Source organism: Crotalus tigris, unplaced genomic scaffold, assembly GCF_016545835.1.
Source record: "Crotalus tigris isolate CLP2741 ecotype Arizona unplaced genomic scaffold, ASM1654583v1 scf7180000019276.598803, whole genome shotgun sequence".
In the NCBI taxonomy this organism is placed as follows: Eukaryota; Metazoa; Chordata; class Lepidosauria; order Squamata; family Viperidae; genus Crotalus; species Crotalus tigris.
This window is the reverse complement of record NW_024097468.1, coordinates 39,320-53,760: the sequence shown is the minus strand read 5'-3', so window position 1 is coordinate 53,760 and position 14,441 is coordinate 39,320. Positions and strand designations below refer to the sequence as shown.

Below are 14,441 nucleotides of genomic sequence, written 5' to 3'. Positions count from 1 at the left end.
GCTGCCCAAATTAACCAAGTGACTCTGGGTGGCTTAAAATGCTAAAACAATTAAAAATATTAAAACAGCGAAAACAAAAACTAAATAAATTTCTCATCACTATCACCCTCAGAATCTCAATTGTTTTGGGGAGGGGGAGAGGAATGAGCTAAGAGCTGTCCCGTTCATCTTTGAATGTGAACCTGCTTAAATGAGACTTTCTGAACCAAAACAGAAAATGGTTTATTAGAGATACACCATTTCTCCCATTTTGGTGCCGTTCTCCCTCACAAAACAGCTGGAGGAAAATGAACTACTGTGTGTTAATTAACACAGGAAAAAATGACTGTAGGGAGAGGGGCTTGCAAAGTAGGGGAATATTCTGGAAAAGGTCATGGAAAATAGAAATGAGAAAGGCCTATTCTGGGGTGATGTGTGACAAGAAATGGAATCGCGTGTGGTTGGAAGAACAAGTAGTGGAACCAACTGGAAATGCTTGGGAGAATCAGAACAACTTCCGGCTGCTTCCTTCTGCTCAGGACAGAGGTCACCTTCATGCCCCAATTCAGTGGTTCTCAACCTGTGGGTCGGGACCCCATTTGGGGTTGAACGACCATTTCACAGGGGTCGCCAAACAAGGCTGTCCACCATTTTTTTCCCCTTTTCTTTGGCCACGCCCCTGGCACCCGGTGATGTATAAGTGGTTGGGGGTCACCACAAGACGGGGAACTGTATTATGGGGTCGTGGCGTTAGAAAGGTTGAGAACCACTGCCCCAATTGGCCCCAGCCGGGATCCTGAAGCTGATGGTCCGAGAATGTGTCTTCTCTCCAGAAAGAGCCTGGAAACCCCTCTGTCTGGGGTTCATCATTAATACCTATCCTTTTCAGACTGCTTGAGCAGTCATATTCTCTGCGGGCTCCGGGGGAAGGTGGCAGTGAGAACAATTAACCAGTGGAACAGAAGTTGCCTCCAGGAGTTTTGGGTGCTCCAACACTGGAGGATTTTAAGAAGAGACTGGACAGCCACTTGTCCAACATGCGATAGGGTCTCCTGATTGTCCAGGGGGGTGGGCTAGAAGACCTCCAAGGTCCCTTCCAGCTCTTATTATTCTGTTAATCACCAAAACAGTTTGTCTCCAAAGATTGTGGGTGCTCCAACACTGGAGCTCTTTAAGGAGAGACTGGACAGCTACTTGTCTGGCTTGGTAGAGGGTCTCCTGCTTGAGCAGGGGGTTGGATTAGATGACCTCCAAGGTCCCTTCCAGCTCTGTAGTTCTGAGTCCTCTCCTTGCTCCTTCTTGGCATTGGCCAATCCAAAGTTCAGAGGCTCGTCTGTGCCAGGAGCCCCAAAGAGGCTCGTCCACCTGGGCTGGGTTCTCAGGACCGCAGGACCGCAGGACCCTTCCCGGATCTTTCCCAGCCCTCCTTCCCCCTGCAGGTGACCAACGAGGAGATGTGTGAAGTTTGTGAAGTGTGGACGGCAGACAGCCTTCTGCCCTGCCGGGTGTGCACCAAGGTCTATCATGACGGCTGCCTGCAGCGCATGGGCCTGCTCTCCCCGGACGAGGCCTCGGAGGCCATCGAGGCGGCCCACTCCACCGTCGGCTGGAGCTGCTACCACTGCGTAAGCCACGGGGCTGGGAGGGGGCCTACAACAGCTCCCCGTGGCCAGCTTACTGCGGCCAACTCATGTGGCCAGCTCGGTGTGGGACAACTCACCGCAGGACAAGTTATCTTAATATCAAAGAAGTAGTGGAATAGACCCATTAAAGGAAGGATGCCAAAGGAGGGAGAAGATAAAATGTGAATGACAGCAATTAAAATATTTTTTTAATTATTTTAAATAATTACATTGAATTGTTGAATTGTCCCGTGGCAAATTGGCCCATTCCGCTGGGAGGGGAGCAGGGAGGCCACGGAGTGCATGAGCCGGGCTGGTCTTGCCAGACCCCTTTTGGGAGATGGGTGCCGAGAAGGATTTGGGGAAGTGGGGCAGGTGTGGGGAATGGCAGAGGGGAGGGGCAGGGGGCAGGGAATATATGGTTGTAGAGGCAAGGTGCATTTAGTTATGGGAAGATACGGGGGGAGGGAGGGAGAGAGTCAGTATAGGACAGGGGTAAGCAACCTTGGCTCTTTTATGACTCGTGGACTTCAACTCCCAGAATTCCTGAGCCAGCCACCCTGAGGGGAAAGGGAGAGGCTTCCAAACTGAGCCATGCTGGCTCAGGAATTCTGGGAGTTGAAGTCCACAAGTCATAAAAGAGCCAAGGTTGCCTACCCCTGGCCTAGGAGGCTCACCGCTTAGAACAGGAGGACTTAGGACAGGGGTAGGTAACCTTGGCTCTTTTATGACTTGTGGACTTCAACTCCCAGAATTCCTGAGCCAGCCATGCTGAGGGGAAAGGGAGAGTTTCCAAGCTGAGCCATGCTGGCTCAGGAATTCTGGGAGCTGAAGTCCACGAATCATAAAAGAGCCAAGGTTGCCTACCCCTGGTATAGGTAGTCCTCGATTTAGCCACAATTGAGCCCAAAGTCTCTGTTGCTAAGCTGTTGACTTTTGCTCCATTTTATGACCTATCTTGCCACCGTTGTTAAGTGAATCACTGCAGTTGTTAAGTTAATAACACAGCTGTTAAGTGAATCTGGCTTCCCCTTTGACTTTTCTTGTGAGAAAGCAGCAAAAGGGGGGATATGGCAACTGTCATAAATACGAGTCAGTCTCCAAGCATCTGAATTTTGAACACGTGGCCTTGGGGATGCTGCAATGGTTGTGTGAAAACAGTCATAAATCCCTTTTTCCAGTGTCGTCGTAACTCAAAAGGTCACTGTTGTAAGTCGAGGACCACCTGCACCTGAGCAATCGTCTGCTCCCTCTCAGGAGACAGAAATTGGGCTTTTTACAAAGGCAGCTGCAGGTTGGGAAAATCGTCCAGAAACTAGGGGGGTGGGAGAGAGAGAGAGACTTCATAGGATGAGTTCAAACAGTGGCTGGAGCAGGAGGCTGGATGGCCAGCTCTGGAATTCTGGGAGTTGAAGTCCACAAGTGATAAAAGGGCTGGAGTTGCTCAGCCCTGAGTTGGAGAACAGCAGGGCAATTTCCAGAGGGAAAAGGGGGGGGGGGCAGTAGGGCATGGCTGCAAAAAATATATGTGAAATCTTGCTTGGGAAATGAGTGGGGCAGGTTGTGGGGTGGGGAGGCTGTACAGTTGCCCATCCAGAAGGCACTACAGTGGGGGGCAAGCAGATTGGCAGACCATCCAGCTATGCAGGGCCACCGGGGGGGGGGCAACAAAGAAGGGTCAGCAGGCACCCACCTTTCTCTCCCCCCACGGTGGAACACAGTCCTAAAAAGGGCCACCTGTGTTGTAACTTCAACCATTCCCTTTTTCCCCCGGCAGGATAACCTGAACTCGCTGCTCACGGAAGAGGAGATGACCTCCCTCTCTGATGCCCTCCGGCAGACCAGCATCTCGCCTGGTAAGGCTGCCAGGAGTGGCCCCCAGACCTGTTTAGGGCAGAGGTGGAGCACTGGCAGAGGGGTCCCCTTCACAGGGCAGAGACCCCCCCCATCTGCTTCAAGAAGTGGTTGAGGCTGGGGAGGAACAGTCCCCAAACCCCGTCTCAGCCAATAGATGGGGGAAGGTTGGGAGGGGCTTTCTCTCATTGGTGGACAGAGGACTGGGGGGGGGCTCCTGCAGGGGCTCCTTTGCCTTGGGGGAGATCAGGCGCCTCCTCTGACCATGATTTGGGGGGGGGGTCCACAGAGAACACCCTGACCCTGGAGGACTTCTTGCGCTACAAGGGCCTGGCAGGGCAGCCCAGCAGTGAGGAAGAAAAGGAACGTCACAGCCTGCAGTTTGCAGCCCTGGACCCCGGGCAGAAGGGCTACATCACCTGGGCGGACTTCCTCTCCCATGAGTCCCTCCTGATGCTGCAGAGATCACGCACGCAGGTGGGGGGCTCTTCTGGAGGGGCTGCAGAGTGGGAAGGAAACAACCCCCCCCCCATGTCAGAGCAGCTCAGTTACCAGGCAAAGAGGCTTGTCCCAATCCTGGGAGTGGGGGAGGCGGTCATCTTTTCCCCACTCCTAGAAGTGAGCATGGGCCCATTATCCCTGCAAAGGCCAGAAGATTTGGGTGGGGGTCCCGCACCCTCCATGAAGCCTCTCCTGCTTTGCTTCCCTCCCCAGGAAGGGCTGCTGCGTCTGCTGACGGCCAAGGAGAGGGAGCGGGCGCGGGAGGCCTTCCTGACCCTAGACCAGCACGGGGAGGGGCGCATCAGCCAGAAGGAGAGCCAGCGCTCCCATCACACCTGGTTCCGAAAACAGCATCCGGGGGCACCCCCCTCCATTGCCAGGTATGACCTTGGCAGGTGAGGGGTGGGTTACCCTGTGGGCCCCTGTGGCTGGCTGGCCATCACTGGAGGAAGGAAGCCTCACCTGCGGGCAGTTTCAACAGCTGGTTTCTCTCCACTTGCAAGTTGCCACCATAGCAGGGCTCTCCACACTTGGCAACATTAAGACTTGGGGACTTCAATAAATCCCAGAATTCTCCAGCCAGCCTGGCAACATTAAGACTTGGAGATTTCAATAAATCCCAGAATTCCCCAGCCAGCTTGGCGACATTAAGACTTGGGGACTTCAATAAATCCCAGAATTCCCCAGCCAGCTTGGTGACATTAAGACTTGGGGACTTCAATAAATCCCAGAATTCCCCAGCTAGCAAGGTGACATTAAGACTTGGGGACTTCAACTCCCAGAATTCCCCAGCCAACATGGCAACATTAAGACTTGGAGATTTCAATAAATCCCAGAATTCCCCAGCCAGCTTGGCGACATTAAGACTTGGGGACTTCAATAAATCCCAGAATTCCCCAGCCAGCTTGGCGACATTAAGACTTGGGGACTTCAATAAATCCCAGAATTCTCCAGCCAACATGGCAACATTAAGACTTGGAGATTTCAATAAATCCCAGAATTCCCCAGCCAGCTTGGCGACATTAAGACTTGGGGACTTCAATAAATCCCAGAATTCCCCAGCCAGCTTGGTGACATTAAGACTTGGGGACTTCAATAAATCCCAGAATTCCCCAGCTAGCAAGGTGACATTAAGACTTGGGGACTTCAACTCCCAGAATTCCCCAGCCAACATGGCAACATTAAGACTTGGGGACTTCAATAAATCCCAGAATTCCCCAGCTAGCAAGGTAACATTAAGACTTGGGGACTTCAACTCCCAGAATTCCCCAGCCAACATGGCAACATTAAGACTTGGGGACTTCAATAAATCCCAGAATTCCCCAGCCAGCAAGGTGACATTAAGACTTGGGGACTTCAACTCCCAGAATTCCCCAGCCAGCATGGCAACATTAAGACTTGGGGATTTCAGCAACTCCCAGAATTCCCCAATTCTGGGAGTTGAAGTCCACAAGCCTTAAAGTGGCCAGGCTTGCCACTCCCTGCCCTTGACCATGTGGGCTGCCAGGGTGGTATGGCCATCAGAGCCAGGTGGGAGGCAGCTGGGGACACAGCTGGACCAAGCAATACAAGGCCACCTTATGCCCAAGTAATCAGGACATTACAGGTGGTCCTTGACTTACGACCTGCCGCTTATCGACCATTGGAAGTTACTTTGGACCCTCCAGAGGTACTTCAGACCCAATTCTGAAGTTCTGATTGCTACCCCCCCCTCCAGCCCACAGTCGCAGGACTGCATTGTGATGGCTTGGCAACAGATGCACATTTACAATTGTTTGCAGCATCCCACAGTCCCGTGACCACGATTTCAAACGTTTTTGCCAAAAGCCAGCATGGATGTCGATTTCCATTAAAACACCCCCTAGCAACGGTTCATTTAACGACTGTTGTGTTCGCTTATTGACCGCTGCAGAAAAGATCCTAAAATGTAGTTGGGTCACCTGATGGCCTGCGTTATACCACTGTAATAATTTATGACCGTAATTGCCAGGCTCAGTTATGATCGCAAATCAAAGAAGACAGAATGGAGGCATGCTTTCTTTCTGGGGGAGGCCATCCTGACACACACACACACCAGCTGAGCAGCATCTATAGAAGAAGCCTTCCTATCTCCCCCCCTCCCCCTGCCGCCCCTTATGCTGGGATGAGTTGTGGCCAATGGGCTGATCCAGCCAGCTTCTTTCCGGATTAGGAGCCCCCTAATCCTGGGCCTGGGTCTGTGTGTGGCTCTCTTTCAGAGTCAGCCAGGTGGAGCCCGTCTCTGAAAGCAGCAGCCAAAGGCAGGAGGACAAAGAGGTGCTCAAAGAAGAGCAGAGGGAACTAAGGTAAGCGCTGAGACCCTTCCCAAAAGATGTCTCCCAAAAGCGAGAGGTCCGGGCAGTGCTGCGGGCCAGGGATCATGGCCAGTTGCAGCCAAAGAACCTCTGGATGTCCACAGTCTCCCTGGAGCAAGACTCTCTCACTTCCACGACAGTAAAAGCTCCTCCTGCATTGTAAGCAAGTCCAAGTTTGAATAATTTGAATAATAAACAGAATAGCAGCCCAGGTGCTTGTAGTGTATAGAGCCCCAACCAGCCCCGTTGACCGAGAGATCTGAAGTAAGCCATGTAGCAAGACTGGGTTCTTCTCAGCCGGTTACTTTCCCATGTGATGGTTCTCCTGGTACCATCTGGGGTGCTTTGAGATGTGGTGCCAAGGAGGTACCCTTTCCACCAGCCCTGGAGGGGGCGGGGAGTGAATGTCTTGCCCCAAATCAAGAAATGCAGAATTTAAGCAGCCTTTTGCATTAAGGATACTGCATAAACATTACAGGTGAGGATGGCTTTAGTGAGGTGTTTCTATATCAGGCCAATGAAATCTGATCTTTGCGTAACTTTGGGTTTTAGCAATATTTCTAGCCTGCCCTAATACTGAAGGATTCTGGACAGTGAATCATAAAGCTTCGACCAGGGGTTTAGACCAGGGTCTCCAAACTTGGCAACTTTGCTTAAAAGCTTAAGATCAGAGGTCTTCAACTTGGCAACTTTAAGACTGGTGGACCTCAGCTCCCAGAATTCCCCAGTGATCAACACTGGCTAAGGAATTCTGGGAGTTGAAGTCCACCAGTCTTAAAGTTGTCAAGTTTGGAGATCCCTGGTTTGGACTAGGTATGTAGGAAAACATGTAAGAAAAATAGGGAAGGCACGGTTACACAGACAAAAATTCCAAATAAAATTAACCATCTAGCTAACCAAGTTACTTACATCTCCCTGACTTAGCCACTCTGGCCCTGCATGAATCAGATACAAAGTTCAGTACAGGTTTGCAACATCTGGCAGAGAACGGAACTGTCAAAAGATTGTCAGGATGCCCAGCTTCGATGTTGGTAGGCAGGCAGACCCTGCTTGTTATTGCTGATTTTTTCTATTCCTTCTTCCAATTTATGGAGCAAGAAGGATAATTGAAAGGTGTCCTCTTTGGGGAAATTGACAGTTGCTTTGCCCAGGTGGGTGAAAATATGCTCCGGATGTAGTCAGCAATTCAAAATTCATTCTGGACAGAAATCCACTTTTTCCCTAATAGTGGACTAAATGAGCTTCTATGAGAGGTTTTTAAGGAAACAAATCTGGATTCCATGTATCGGCTGTCTCATAACTTACAAAGTGCTTTAGGAGGTGCTGTAGTTCCATATTGAATATTATCCTAGCACCCCACTTTCCTGAGAGTCAAAGCAATTAATCAGTGGAACAGAAGTTGCCTCCAGACGTCGTGGGTGCTCCATCACTGGAGGTTTTTAAGAAGAGACTGGACAGACATTTGTCTGAAATGGCATAAGGTCTCCTCCCTGAGCAGGGGGTTGGACTAGATGACCTCCAAGGTCTTTCCAATTCTGTTATTCTATTATTCCGAGCCAGGACAGGCTTGTCAGCTGGTCTAGAGGCCAACATTTCTTGAGCAGAATCCCCACAAGTGTCCCACCGTTAGCCACACCTGGAACGCCTCTCTTCCTGTAGCCGCTTCTACCTTGGGGTCTGCTAACGAGAGGAGTCAGCGCTGACAATTAGCTACGCCTCGTTAGGAATTGAGATGAGGCCCGGCGTTGCCATGGGAACAGTTGGCAGCGGAGCAAGCTGTGAATCTTCAGAGGCGTGGGAGGGATGGCACCTGGCTCAGCCGGGCAGCCGCCATGGTCAAGAAGGAGGCACATGGAGAAAGGGGTTCCTGCTGGAGCAGCAGTTAGAGTGCAGTACTGCAGGCCACTTTAGCTGACTGTGTTCAGCAGGTCAGCGGTTCAAATCTCACCGGCTCCGGGGTAGGTAAAATGAGGACCCAGATTGTTGGGGGCAATGTAAATATATATATACATTGCTTACTGGTGTACACCGCTTAGAGAGTGCTTGCACTTAAAGCGGTATATAAGTCAAATAAATAAATAAATAAGCTGCAACTCTGCAGTCAGGGAAGGACCCAGAGAAGGCTAGACTACCCCGCTGTTCAATTCCTTCCACCACCTGCCTGCCTTTTGCATGGCGGGCGCTCTCCCCCCGCCTGCCGGTTCCCCCACTCAGGCCTGGAGAAGATCCACAGGAGACATGTGGGGATGGCCGCCTCCATTCCTCCAGGCGCTGAAGCCCTTGCCAAGCATCTTGGGGGTCGTCTGGTTGGTTGTCCAAGCCTTGGAGAAGCCTGCAAAATATGAGATCCTGGATCTGTGGTTGGTTTCCAGCAACGTGCAATATGCCTCTTTCTTCATATTGGTGGCGATTAATCGATCCAAGTTTAATCCAAGACCAGGACAAAGAGCGTGTGGCTGGACTATCAGCAGAGCAGCAAAGGGGTGCTTTAGTTGCTGAGTCTCAATTTTTCAGTTTATTAGAAAGGATATCTAATGCAGGGCTTTTCAACCTTTTCACCCACTGTGCCACTTTTAGGATAGGGCAACATCCAAGTACCACCCGTCGCCTAGCAAGGTGTCAAAAACTTGACCAAAAAAAAAAAAGGAAAAAAGTGATGAAGTACAGGTAGTCCTCGACTTACAACAGTTCACTTAGTGACTGTTCGAAGTTACAATGGCACTGAAAAAAGTGCCCCCCAAGGCACAGCTGAGCAAGACACCTGCCTGCTCATCCGGCGGTGCTCTTCCTCCTGTCCGAGGTTTCCATTGTTGTGAGCATTTCTGTTGAAGATCGGCAGTGGGGATGGGGTGGGGGGTGTTTGGTTTTTATTCCCCCCGTCTGCTGGGTGGTTGCAGCAGGTTTTGGTCACTTCACATGACCCTGGGATGCTGTGACAGTCATATATATGAATCAGTTGCCAAGCATCTGAATGTAAATCACAAGACTCTGGAGATGCTGCAACATTCCAGCTGATCGGCACTTCTTCTGGGCTCAGCAGAAGTGCCAGGATCAGCGCCGAGCTCCAGCTGGATCCTGGTGCTGATCCTGGCACTTCCGCTGAGCCCTGACAGTCCCAAAGAAGCGCTGATCCTGGCGCTTCCGCTGAGCCCTGACAACCCTGCAGCTCCAGCCATCTCTCAGGCTTGTGTGGTGCTGCCACCGGTTCAGCTCATTCCCCTCCCCCACTACCACTTTTCTGGGATGGTCGCGTACCACCTGCCTGGTGCCAATGTACCACAAGTGGTACCCGTACCACTGGTTGAAAATCCCTGATCTAATGAATTGCTTTTTTCTTTAGGTAGTCCTCGACTTACAACAGTTCATTTAGTGACCATTCAAAGTTTTAAAAGTAACTTAGAACCGTTTTTCACACTTAACGACCATTGCATCCCTGTGATCAAAACTAAGGCACTTGGCAACTGGCTGGTATTTTATGATCGTGTCCTGGGATCACGTGATCCCCTTTTGGGACCTTCTGACAAGCAAAGTCGATGGGGAAGCCAGACTCACTTAACAACCGTGTGATTAACTTAACGACTGCAGTGACTCACTTAACAACTGTGGCAAGAAAGGTCGTAAAATGAGGCAAAATTCACTTAACATCTGTCTCGTTTAGCAACATAAATTGTGGGCTTAGTTATGGTTGTAAGTTGAGGACTCCCTGCAACGCAGCAGGCAGAAGCCCACGCCTGTCCTCAGCCATTTTTGCTCTCTTTGGCAATCTCTCCGAAGAACCAGCATATCCCACACACTATTTTTCTACCAGCATAAACTGATTAACTGGCCTCTACGGGTTTCTCCACCTTTAATGTTCTACACTAATTCCATGTCTTTAAAGTTTTATGCAAAGATCCACAAATTCGTTTTCTTGGCCTGCTTCCCCATCATTTCTGTAAAATGTGCAGTCGCTCCCTCCCATTTTCACCGTCTAACACATGGGTCTTCAAACTTGGCCCTTTTATGACTTGTGGACTTCAACTCCCAGAATTCCTCAGCCAGCGTGCACGCTGGCTGAGGAATTCTGGGAGTTGAAGTCCACAAGTTATAAAAGGGCCAAGTTTGAAGACCCCCAGTCTAACACAACTACAGTGTCCTTTGGTAAATTTATTTTCAGCTGCTTGCAACTCTTGGCCTCTTGGCAAAGCCGGGGCAAAAACGATTTATGTTCCCAGCCAGCAAAATGGCGTCATCCATGCACCACCACCGATGCGCCTCTGCTCTTACCACAAGTGTCCCTCACATGTTTGTCCATTGATACATTAAGCAATTAGGCGGACATCCCACACCTTTATATGACTGAGATCTACCCCAAGGAGGCACTCTTAAATCTAAAGACCACCTTGCAAATCAAGTTGACCACATCTCCCCGCTATGTGCAGCAGCAGCCAAAAAAGCTAACACAATCCTTGGTTGTATAAACAGAGGCATAGATTGAAGATCACCTAAACTTCTAGTATAGCTTTACAAAGCCTTGTTAAGACCACACTTGGGATACTGCATCTGGTTTTGGTCATCACAATACAAAAAAGATGTTGAGGCTCTGGAAAGAGTGCAGAGAAGAGCAACAAAGATGATTAGGGCAGGGCTTTTCAACTTTTTCACCCATTGTACCACTTTTAGGATATGGCAACATCCAAGTACCACCAGTCTCCTAGCAAGGTGTCAAAAACTTGATGACCTCCCTCCAAAAAAGGAAAAAAGTGATAAAGTACAGGTAGTCCTCGACTTACAACAGTTCGCTTAGTGACTGTTTAAAGTTACAATGGCACTGAAAAAAGTGCTCCCCAAGCCACAGCCGAGCAAGAGACCTGCCTGCCCACCCAGCGGCGCTCTTCCTCCTGTCCGAGGTTTTCATTGTTGTGAGCATTTCTGTTGAGGATTGGCAGTGGGGGTGGGGTGGGGGGTGTTTGGTTTTTATTCCCTCCCGTCTGCTTGGTGGTTGCAGCAGGTTTTGGTCACTTCACATGACCCTGGGACACTGTGACCGTCATAAATATGAATCAGTTGCCAAGCATCTGCATGTACAATCACAAGACCCTGGAGATGCCGCAACATTCCAGCTGATCGGCACTTCTTCTGGGCTCAGCAGAAGTGGCAGGATCAGCGCCGAGCTCCAGCTGGAGTCTGGCGCTGATCCTGGCACTTCTGTTGAGCCCTGACAGCCCTGCAGCTCCAGCCATCTCTCGCTCAGGCTTGTGCGGTGCTGCCACCGGTTCAGCTCATTCCCCTCCCCCGCTACCACTTTTCTAGGATGGTCGCGTACCACCTGCCAGGTGCCAATGTACCACAGGTGGTACCGGTACCACTGGTTGAAAAGCCCTGGATTAGGGGACTGGAGGGTGAAACATAGAATGAACAGTTGCAGGAGCTAGGTATATCTAGAGAAAAGAAGGACTAGGAGTGACATGATAGCAGTCTTCCAATATTTGAGGGGCTGCCACAAAGAAGAGGGAATCAAGCTATTTTCCAAAGCACCTGAAAGCGGGACAAGAAGCAACAGATGGAAACTAATCAAGAAGAGAAGCTACCTGGAATTAAAGAGAAACTTCCTAACAGAACAGTTAACCAGTGGAACAGCTTGCCTCCAGAAGGTGTGGATGCTTAAAAAAAAAACTGGACAGGAACTTGTCTGGAGTGATCTAGCTGGCTCAGGAATTCGGGGAGTTGAAGTCCACCAGTCATAAAAGAGCCAAGGTTGCCTACCCCTGAGCTAGGATCTCCTTCTTGAGCAGTGGTTTCGACTAGAAGACCTCCAAGGTTCCTTTCAGTTCTTTTCTGATTGAGGGGCATGTTGTGTGCTGACAGAATACACTGTTGATTTCTCCTTAAATTACAGATATTCTTAAGGAGTCTGGTAGAACAATTTCCAACAAAAGAAAACATTAAAAAGTTTATTTTTATTTTTTTAAAAATCTACCTTTTAGGACAGTGGTTCTCAACCTTTTTAATGCTGCGACCCCCAACCGGTTGTAAGTCAAGGACTACTCAACCGGTCGTAAGTCGATGACTACTCAACTGGTGCAGCACCGTTTGCAGAATGGGACTTTTGGCAGGCTCAGCAGGGCAGAGTCAGCCTGGACAATTCCTATTGGCTTTGGAAAGCCAATAGAATTAGACTCTATTCAAGAGAGTCTATTCTATTGGCTTTCAAAAGCCAATAGAATAAAAGGGAGTAGCATAGCTAAGGAAAAGGGGGAAAAAATGGCGGACTGCGTTGTTTGGCGACCCCCGTGAAATAGTCGTTCGACCCCAAATGGGGTCCCAACCCACAGGTTGAGAACCACTGTTTTAGGATATGCTCCCGGGGTGTGTGCGGTGTGTTATTATCAGTGTTTGATAGATGCACCATTTGTGAAATGCTTTTCTTTAAAAGAGAGAGAGAGAGCGCATATGGCACCAGGCCAGACCCAGCTCTGGCCATGCGTCCCTAGCCTCAAGCAATGGGGCATGACTCAGACTGGGCACTGTCCTCCCCCTGTTTGGCAGAGGGAGTGGAGCCAGCCTCATCTCATCTCTGGTTGTCCCAAAAGGTGCTTTTTCCAAAAGACAACTGGTTTTTTTCTTCAAATATTTTTCACTTCTCATCCAAGAAACTTCTTCACATCTAACTGACCTGAGTTCCTCACCAAGCTTCTTGAATGAGAAGTGATTTTTTTTTTAAACAAAAGAAAACAAGAAAGTCTAGTTGTCTTTTGGAGAAAGCACCTTTGGGACAACCATAGCCTGGATGACTCTCCAGAGACACTCACCCTGTTTATCTCCTGTTTTGTCCACCCCAGGACCGTCACCTGGCCGGCCTTTTTGAGAGAAAGCACGGTTTACATCCTTGCTGCCCGGCCCAACAGTGCCGCCATCCATCTGAAGCCGCTGATATGAGGCCATTGGGCGGAGACAGGAGAAGGCCAAACATTGTGTCTCCTTAGATGCAACAAAGGAAGGAGCTACTTACCATCATGACACACGCTGGACTGGCTACCCCAAAGTGCCAGAGGCCCCTCAGGAGCTGCATCCCATGTGAGGACAATGGCAGGAGGGCTGATGGAAGCTCCTTTGCCCACCGGGCTCCGGATCCTCCACTCTCTCTCTCAGTCCATGCAGTCTCCCGTGGGCACAGAATGTGGGGTGAAGTGGGGGAGAGGCCCCTTTTCACACTGATTTTAGCATCCTCTCTGGGGAGCCAAATGCCAGAGCAGCCTCCAGTTTCCTTCTGTTTCCCCTTTGGTTTTCCAGCTTGTTTGTTTGTTTCTGACCTTCTAAAGGGATTCTGACAGCATCCTGGCATCTGGAAACCAAATGTGAGCGTCCGTCAGCCCTCTCCCCTCTGCCCAGCAAGGCCAAGCTGTTTTCTGACTGGTCAAGATGGATGGAGCTCAGCAGCTTTCTGGCTTTGAGTGGCCAACAGAGACACAAACCGAGGCCAGCATCACTGCAGTCTCTGGATTCTGGCTGGCCACGGAAACCAGGCCACGGCATGCTGGATTCTTTTGGCTCCAGTTGACCCGAAGGCATTCATCCTGGAGCTTCTGGGGGTGGAGGGCTGACTGGGAACCAGCTTCACCCATTACATTCCCTTCCCTTCGCTGGCGCTTGTTACTGGTCTTCAGCTGAAGAGCCCTTTTGCCACTAGGTTTTCCGAAGGTTTTTTGACGTGTCTGCTGGCCCAATCTTGCTCCCAAAGAGGAACCATCCATGTCAAATCTAACCCTGGCATCGTCTGGCAGCCCACCTTTAGCGGTTGCATTTTGTCCCCCCCCCCCTTTCCTCGCCCATACAGGAGGAGCTGATCCCACCCAGAGGAGCCAAAAGACTTTTTCATTTCTCAGTAAGAACCGCTTTTCCTTCGGAGAGCACCTGCCCTGGAGCTGAGTCCCGGATCTCCTGTCCTGCTGGTCGTTGCCCACCTGCCAGGGAAGCAGAGTTGCCAGTCAGTGAAGCCCCCCACCCATCTTGGGTTTGTTTGCACCCAAGAATCAAAGGGACCCTCAACATCATTTACCTCTAATTTTCCAGCCCTTCCTCCAGTCTCTTGGGGGGGGGTTGAAATGTTAGGGAAGTCATTGACTGTATTGGGGGGAGGGGGAGGGGCTTAGAAACCTCCATCATCTGCAGG

At 50.3% G+C, this 14,441-nt stretch overlaps 1 protein-coding gene across 3 annotated transcripts in view; it reads left to right on the top strand.

Annotated features, from left to right (window-relative positions):
* PHF24 (PHD finger protein 24) overlaps positions 1-14,385 on the top strand; it is a 30,164-nt gene extending 15,779 nt beyond the window's left edge. Inside the window, exons 3-9 of one of the 3 annotated variants that reach the window (XR_005558882.1) lie at positions 1,419-1,604; positions 3,379-3,457; positions 3,745-3,932; positions 4,170-4,336; positions 6,194-6,280; positions 13,111-13,345; positions 14,106-14,385. Coding sequence is in view for 1 of the 3 variants with exons in the window: in XM_039361485.1 (XP_039217419.1) it covers positions 1,419-1,604; positions 3,379-3,457; positions 3,745-3,932; positions 4,170-4,336; positions 6,194-6,280; positions 13,111-13,207 (804 nt within the window). In the remaining 2 variants the exon portion in view is untranslated. Of the gene's footprint in view, positions 1-1,418; positions 1,605-3,378; positions 3,458-3,744; positions 3,933-4,169; positions 4,337-6,193; positions 6,281-13,110 lie in introns of all 3 variants that reach the window. The other 2 variants (XR_005558881.1, XM_039361485.1) reach the window with 2 other exon arrangements.
* Positions 14,386-14,441: the final 56 nt, after the last annotated feature.